At 42.8% G+C, this 8,880-nt stretch overlaps 1 protein-coding gene across 1 annotated transcript; it reads left to right on the forward strand.

Annotated features, from left to right (window-relative positions):
- Window positions 1-2,255: 2,255 nt before the first annotated feature.
- LOC308079241 (E3 SUMO-protein ligase ZBED1-like) lies at window positions 2,256-4,492 on the forward strand (the record flags this gene model as incomplete). The annotated part of the gene is made up of 2 exons (XM_080420616.1): window positions 2,256-3,720; window positions 4,029-4,492. The coding sequence occupies 2 exons, from the start codon at window positions 2,256-2,258 to the stop codon at window positions 4,490-4,492; spliced, it is 1,929 nt and encodes a 642-aa protein (XP_080276742.1).
- Window positions 4,493-8,880: the final 4,388 nt, after the last annotated feature.

Raw genomic sequence — 8,880 nt, forward strand, 5'->3', positions numbered from 1 at the left:
TTCCCCTGTGGGTCTAATTATTATTGAGTCAATTAGGTCAAACAATGAATACCTCATTTTATACCTCTGATTATCTGCTTTCATATTTAAAAAAGCAAAGATTTGTTATAATCCGATATTTGGGATGTCTATTTTCTTTACTCTGCCTTGTGTGACTAAATGTGTGACTAAATGTGTCTATGTGATTATTCGGTTAATAATAGTCTATTAATTATGTGAAAGATATGATGTGAAGATGTGAATTCATACTCATTAAAAAACTGTGACTTTAACAATTTCCTCTCTAGAAAAAGCAAGGGCTTTAAGATTATGTTCTATAAAAACATAATAATGTACTGCCTAACCATAATTATTGACAAATGACTTGCTTCAACTCTATGAATGGATAAGGATTAGATTAGATTTTTGGCCCAGAAGCTCACAGATTGGAACCATTCATATTTTTATCAAAAGACGGGAATTACATTTCTGTCTATTTCCCCACTTTCAACTTGGTGCAAACATTTTCCAAAATACTGTAAGCTCACATCTTGTTGAGCTTGCTGAACTGTTTCCGCCACGTGACACCATAATACAAAGAATATGGTTTAAGTCAACAATTCCCAACCGTGCCACAAGGATATTGTATTTTGTTTTACTATACAAAATTTGAATGATAATATAACATTAACATTTTAAAATATTATGTTGTGTAATATACAAAAGAAATGGTATTTAGTCATGGTATTTTTCTCTTTAAAAGCATGAAAATAAAATAATAATTTTTATACCGATAAATAGGAAGTAGCCTACTGTCACAGTCCACTCCTCAGCCCTTGGACGTGTGACTATGTTCTGTATTCAATTTGTCTTGTATTTCGGTTACCCTGTTGTTGCCTTGATGTTGTGTATCTTATTTTGTAGTATGTTCTGTGCCTTCCGTTCTGCCCCTGTTTGCCGTTACCTGTCTTGTCTCACCACCCTAATTGTTGTAACCCTAGTCACCTGTGTCCTGTTTGCTTGATGGCAAGATGGCTGGGAAAAAAACCTCTGCCATCGAAAAAAAGGGGAGCATTCATTTAAATTTTATTTTTCAGCAGGAAAAACATCCCAGCATGCATCTACCTCAACATACAGAATTTTCTAGTTCAGTTTCACAGTACTGGTAGTATTACGGGGATATAATATTACTGTACATCCCCCTTTATCCGACCACGTTGTCCCTATAGCTTTCCTAAAAGCAAAGTGACGACATTCTAACAGCATCCAAAGGGCAGTTTGATGGAGCGGAGCAAGATAAACAAACTATTGAGTTGAGAAAGGCAGAACCTTCGAGGTCTTGTTTCTCTCGTTCCCCCGCCATGCACACAGTGTGTCAAGTGGCTCATTTTTCGGGGGGACTGTCGAAGTCAGAAGAAGTGACAACACTGTGTGTGACACACTGACAGGTCTCAGAGTTCAGCAGCTTGGAAAAGTTACTGGAGGAGGTTCTGACAGAACGCCATGCAGTGACAGAGAGAGAGAGAGCGAGAGAGAGAGAGAGAGAGATGCTGGGGCTGAACATCAACCTAAAGCAGATGTCACAAAGATGCCAGGCACATGCACACACACACGCACACACGCACGCACGCACATGAATGTACACAAACACATTAGCCTCGATCTCCAGGCTTTTATTGCTTAGTTTTGCTAAAAAATAAAAGCCTGGCCCAACCATAGCCTGTACTGGGTATGAGGAAGTGTTTCATTTCCCAACCAACCAGAGTGCAGTGGGCGTCGCTCGTAATGTTGTGTTAACGGGGCGGGGGTTGACGGACAGATCGGTGAACCAATGGGATCATGCGCAGTCTCTCGCCGGCTCTATACACACGCCCCTTTATACACGAAATCGGGAGGGTTGCAGCAGGCTACAAACACATGAACGCATACACTCCAAATCTCAAACGCCACGTGCACAACACATGCACTTGCACACTAGGGCATTCACCAAAAAGTCGACTTCGACTTGAGTCGACTTAATTAACACAAGTCGACTCCCACCTGGTGAAGTCGAAAGTTGTTGTTTTTTTGTTTTTTTTTTTCCTTTAAGTTTTTTTTTTTTTTTTTTTTCATGTGTGTGTGGGCGGTGGGTGCGGACTGCAAACCCGGTCTCTGATTGGTTTACCCTGATAGTGTATCCTACATTTAACCAATAATCACTTCATGTTTAAAATCAAGGGGCGGTACTTAGCGCGGTGGAGGGAAAATGAACAGAAGCCGACAACAACAATGCAGACATGGCGGATTCAGAGGATTCAGCTACGCAGAAAAACAAACACAGTCACAGATCATCTGTGTGGAAGTACTTCACTCTAGATGATGAAGAACGTACAGTGACCTGTACACTATGCAAGAAGTGCTACAAGTACAACAAGAATACGAGCGTTATGCTCGGCCATCTGAAAACGCATCCAGTTAACCTGAATAATGACGGGAGTGGTGGGAGTGCGAGTGGTCCAGTGCAGAAGGTCATGAGCAACTACACAAAAAAGCATCTAACAGATCAGAAAAAACAGCACATCACGGGTTTGCTCGTTAATTTCATCGTCCAAGACGTGCGACCTTTGGCTGCAGTGCAAGGGGAAGGCTTCAAAGCAATACTGAAATATTTTGAACCGGACTACACAGTCCCGAGCCACACAACACTGTGGAATAATATCAACCGGCAGTGTGACGCCCTAAAAAAGAGCATCAAGGAGGATATGAAAGGCAGGAGCGTGTCGCTAACAACTGACTTATGGACATCCCCAACCATGGAGCCTTACATCACAATTACTGCTCATTATATTACAGACGGGTGGAACATGAAAGCCAGAGTCCTGACTACCTCTCTCATGACGGAGCGACACACAGCTGTCAACATCTCAGCTCGCCTGGATGCAACAATAAAAGAGTGGGGCATACAGGCGTTTTGTACGGTGCACGATAATGCCTCAAACATGAACCTGGCCTTGGAAATGTGCGAGATGTCCCCACAAGACCTAGGATGCACCGGGCACACTCTTCAGTTGGCAATAAAAGCTGGATTAGTCCTACCTGAAATCACCAAGACCGTCAATGCAGCCAGACGCATTGTAAGTCATTTTCGCCACTCATGCGTGGCAAGTGGTGCTCTGAAGAAAAAACAGTCTGACCTGAACGTGACCAAAAAAAATAAACTCCAAAATGACTGTGCGGTTCGGTGGAATTCCACTTTCATGATGCTGGAGCGCTTGCACGAGCAAAGAATCCCTGTGCAGGCTGTTCTGGCAGATGAAACAGTCACAAAGCCAAGTGTTCTGAAGACCCTCACCATGCGAGCGTCACATTGGGAGCTCATAGAGCAACTTATTCCTGTGTTAGGTCCCCTGGCAAAGGCTACCAAAGTGATGTGTGGCGAGTTGCACGTTGGCCTGTCTTTCATCTATCCCGTGATTTTAAACGTCATCAACACCACCCTCGGTGTCCAGGAGTCGGACTTGGGTGCGATCCGCTCCTTCAAAACCACTGTGAAAAAACAGCTGCAAACGCGCTTCAAACTAGAGTCTGAAGGCCTGGCAGAGTCTATCCCCATCATCGCCTGTCTGCTAGACCCCCGCTTCAAACATCTGCTGTTCCTCCCATCCAGCACGAGAGATGATGCCCACGACCACCTGCACAAGCTGCTGCGAGAGGAGACAGACCCACCCCAGCCTCCCCAGGCGCCTGCCACAGCTGCTACAGGTAACGTTAGGCCTACAGTCCAGTCTATTAATCATTTTGTCAAGTGAAATTACTTATTTTGTCACAATAGCCTACGTCACTAGATACAGCTGCTTTCGTAGCTATCCAGGTTATTGTTAATTTATTATACAAAAAAATCATTAGTTTTCATTTTTATATTTATTTCGTAAAACTATAATTACCTTGGTGGCTATTGAAATGTAGGTCTGATCTTTTATACAATTTGGCTGTAATTATTACCTAATTATTCTTGCGTATATGTGGTTGTTTGTGAAGAAACTGATCAGCGTTATTAATTGCCGTTGCAGCTGAAAATGATGACGGCGAAGATGATGATGACGATGATGACATCCAAGCTGAGGACGTTGGTGCTGCGCCGGGCCCGGTGATGAAGAAATCCAGACTGGAAAGTGACTTTGAGGAACTTTTTGGACCACACTATGAAAGCGGGAAGAAAGAGGGTCGCTCCACTCCAGCCGAGGAGCTGCGGGATTATTTCGCAACACCTCACATTCCCACCATGGAGAACCCACTTAAATGGTGGGCCCGGAACCAGGGCCAGTTCCCTAGATTAGCCAAACTGGCTCATCGATACTTGGCTGTGCCAGCTACCAGCACCCCCAGCGAGAGAGTGTTCTCTCTGGCCGGGAATACCATCACCCGACAGCGGGCAAGCCTTCATCCTGAACATGTTGATACCCTCATCTTCCTCCATGAAAACCAGGAGCGCAAGGCCAAGACTGTGAAAGAGGATGACAGCGACGAAGAATAGGATTACTGGTGCTATTGACAGTGGACTTTAATACCATTGGAATATTATTTAACGTTTTATTGGGATTACTTGATTCTCGTTTTATTTCTAAAGGATATCTGGGTGAGTTTTGAATTATATTATTTATTTGTATAAGTTGAAGTTGTCTTCTGAGAGTTGACCATGGGCAGCGCATTTTGAAAAAGCTTTAATGTTTGGTTTGGCTACATTTCGTTTATTATTTTATTATAACTCAAGCTGACTTGTTTTGGGGTGTGCAATTAAACCCTTCAATTTGGTTTATCAATGTCTGAAAGATGCGCTAACTGGTGTTATTGTAAAGCCAAGCTGACGTTTATTTTGGGGTTTTAAACCTTGGATTTTCGATTACATTTCACAATGGAAAGTATCTCTAACTGGCTTATTCTTATTCTATTCATTAGCCTATTGTATAGGCAAGCTGTTGTTTTTGGGTGTGAATTTTCGGATTCTGATTATTATTATTTCAGTCAGTGTACTGTGTTTTGATTCTGAGCTGTTAATGGTTAAAAAAAAAGAGAGAAAAGAAATACAATGAAAACGCAGTAACGCACATGATTGTATGTTGTGAAAGTGAAGACACAGATATCTTTTTCAATACAAGTAAAGTTGCTCAATTTGGACAGCAGTGTGTCAGTGTGGTTTCTCCTTATATGGCGCTGGTTTCCTTTTTGCTTGATATTGTTTGACGAAACGATCACTACTTCACTAGTACACATGAAAGAAGACCCTTCACATCTAAATAGAGAATTTTAAATTTTAAGAATCGGTTCAGAATTGAATGAGTACGGCTATAGTTAAATGTGAACCTCTTTAAGTTTCTGCTATAAATATGCATGGACCATTCTGCGCGCCCCTCGGCTGCGACGTACATTTTCTTTGTACCGAATGAACCGAATTAAAGTATGAAACCCGACATAAAAGGGGGGGGGGGGAAACGGACCCAATCCGCCCGCCCAGAACCGCGAAAAAAACGGACCGAACCCGCCCAGAACCGCAAAAAAAATCGCGCGCGGGGGCCACATGCACCCCGTGTCGACTCGACTTCAACTTTACTGTGAGTTGAGTCGAATTGGAAAGATCTGAGGTCGTTAATGCCCTATTGCACACACAAATCCACACACACACACACACACAAATATGTGCCTGTACCGACTCACACACGCACGCACACACACAAATTCACACATTAACACTTGACACATGAATGCATATACTCCAAACCTGAAACACACGTGCACATGCACTTGCACACACAAATATATGCATGTACACACACACACACACACACACACACACACACACACACACACACACACACACACACACACACACACACACACACACACACACACACACACACACACACACACACACACACACACACACACACACACACACACACACACACACACACACACACACCTCAGATCCATACACTGTATAGGGCACGCACACAGCACAGTCATGTCCCTGTTAGTGTGTGTGTACGTGAGAGCTGAACGGATCCATACATGTAGCATGACTGTATCCGCGGCTCCGTGCCATTTGTGATTTGATGTACATCAAACTAACAAAGTTTTGATTCACAGAAATTCAACAAGTAGAAATGGCACTGAATGGTGACTACTGATCCTGTCTTATGTTACAGTACTTCCAAGTCTGTCTTTATTAGGAGAGATACTTTCTCTACCCCCTGCCATCGGTGGTGTCTCGTCGCGTCTCACATGCACTTCCGGCATACAAGTACAGACATGCTGAATGCAGTACATGTGTCCAAATCCCACCGCACTCCGTGTACGCTCGCTGAAACAAGCGCCGAGGGAACCGTTGAGGAGAAGTCACGTTTTGACGTCTTCTCAAGCCGCCGGCGGTTATACGCGAGGACGGGAGACGTGATGCGTTGCGTGAGGATGCAAATCTTTTATTTTCAACTAAACACTGGTGCACAGCTAAGTATAAATCAGGCCTTCGAGTTTTGCGTTCATTTTTTTCTTTTCTAGGTGTATAACGCTGGTAAAAGGGTTGTCTGTGATAATGATGTAGGATAGGCCGAACACCCAGGGGGGGAATTGCACACCGGCTACCACTGTGTTTAGTACTAATGCATGCAGGAGCAACTCGCTCTTCTAAGAACTACCTCTCAGTTCCTTCCTCCGACTATACGCCGATCGTGACAACCGTTTCCCTGAAATCTAAATGAAAGTGTATCCGCTCGACGGGATTGGCCACGGACGTCTGCATCGGCCCCCTGTGAACAGGGGAGATAAAGAGATGAGGGGCTCTTCGTCTGAAGTAGAGTAGCTGTTTTGCTGCCGCCATGTTAATGTTAAGTACATTTCCCCCGGGGTCCCATCCCATTGTTCCACCTCCTAATCTCCCCCACTGCTGTCAGGCCTTGCTCATCCCACGCCTGCAGTTTCTAAACATATCAATAGTCCTATTAGAGCCGTGAAGGTTAAAGTAGATATTGTCGCTGTCAGGCGGAAACCTTGTATGTCGAAAACCGCTATACTTTCATGATTTATTTTGTTCCTGTTTTCCAATGGATCCAAAGTTATTATTTAGGTCGGATGTGTCTGGGAGAGGCTTCATAGTCAATTCTGGTGGCTCTCTGCGTACCGTTCCTCCCCTGTGGAGTCCCCCAAGGCTCAATCCTTGGACTGATCCTGTTTGCACTTCATTTTCTCCCTCTAGGGTCCATTATGCGAAAGCATAGTATCTCTTCCCATTTTTATGTGGTGGTGCTGCCAACACTTCTCATGTTTACTGGATAAACAGATAAATTCAGTTTTAAAATCTGCTGTTGGTTCCCCCCCCTCACTCACTCACTCACTCACTCACTTACTCTCTGGTGGTCGATATAAATAATGTTGTATTTGATTAAGTCACAAGCTCCTGTTAATACTCTTCACAGGTTAAATATTTATAAAACCCACAGATACACATTGGCTGCCAAAAACGCAGATCTGCGTTCTATTTTTAATAAATACGTGGGCTGCCAAGAACGCAGATCTTTTCGTTTTTTTTATTTAGACTCCTATCCACTTCCTTGTTAACTTAAAACTTAAAAATGCTGTATCTCAGCTCCTGAGTCCTTTTTTTTTCTCAATGAAAAATCTCTGGCAGGCTACAGCTAAAAATCTGAAATAATTCTGGCAGTCAATGTGTTAACCACTTTAAACCTGGCATCCTTATTTTTGTTTAAAAAAACATTTAAAAATGCATTCCAAATTTTAAAAATCATTGAAAAAAGCTCAACGTGCCAGGACACGCAAGCTTGTCGATGAGCTATTTTCGCTATGCATACAAATTGAACCCTGTTACATTATTCACAACATGGCACAACCTATTCCAAACCATTAGGGGTCTTGCTGGAAAATTCAAACCATGTAGGGGATCCATTGACGGGTCGAGGTGGTCCCGGATAAAGTGTCCCTGATTCAGCCAGTAAATGCAGTAAAGCAGATGCAAAGTGAATGCGCTGGTAGTGGTTAGTTTTCAGCTCACTGAGCACACCTGCTGCAGATCACCAACAATTTGATTTAGCCTGGCAAATACCAACCTGGTGTACGGACAGGACAATGATTACAGAATGCTCCGCAGTCATCTAGAAGGTCTGTCTGTCTGTCTGTCTGTCTGTCTGTCTGTCTGTCTGTCTGTCTGTCTGTCTGTCTGGAGCGAATCTCCACTGCAACGATCACGATCAGCACCAAATGTATTGGCCACACTGCCAGTAGGCCAAAAAAGTCCCTCCACTATTTATTCAGTGGTGGAAAAAGTACTCACATTTATTACTTAAGTAAAAGTATCTATACTGCAATATAGAAATACTCTGTTACAAGTAAAAGTCCAGAACTCAAAATCTACTTGAGTAAAAGTACAAAAGTATTGACATCAAAATTTACTTAAAGTACCAAAAGTAAAAGTACTAAAAATTTGAAAATAGCCGATCTACAAGCTCACAACGCGTCGCGATGCGACGCGTTGTGAGCTTGTAGATCGGCTATTTTCAAATAGCCTCGGTATAAAATAGGTTTAAAGTGGTTAATGTATGTTTCATTATATCATAATTTATATCTGAAAAGTAACTAGTAACTAAAGTTTTCAAGAAAATGTAGTGGAGTACAAGTACAACATTTGCCTCTGAAATGTAGTGGAGTAGAAGTAAAAGTATTGGAAATTGGAAATACTCAAGTAAAGTACAAATACCTCAAAATTGTACTTAAGTACAGTACTTAAGTAAATGTACTTAGTTACTTTCCACCACTGTATTTATTAGACCATTGACATCACAGGCTGGTCACATGAAATCCGTGTTTAGAGAGAGAGAAGAGAGAGAGAGAGAGAGAGAGAGAGAGAGAGAGAGA

This window comes from Gymnoscopelus braueri (assembly GCF_963280865.1).
Source record: "Gymnoscopelus braueri genome assembly, chromosome: 23".
Classification (NCBI taxonomy): Eukaryota; Metazoa; Chordata; class Actinopteri; order Myctophiformes; family Myctophidae; genus Gymnoscopelus; species Gymnoscopelus braueri.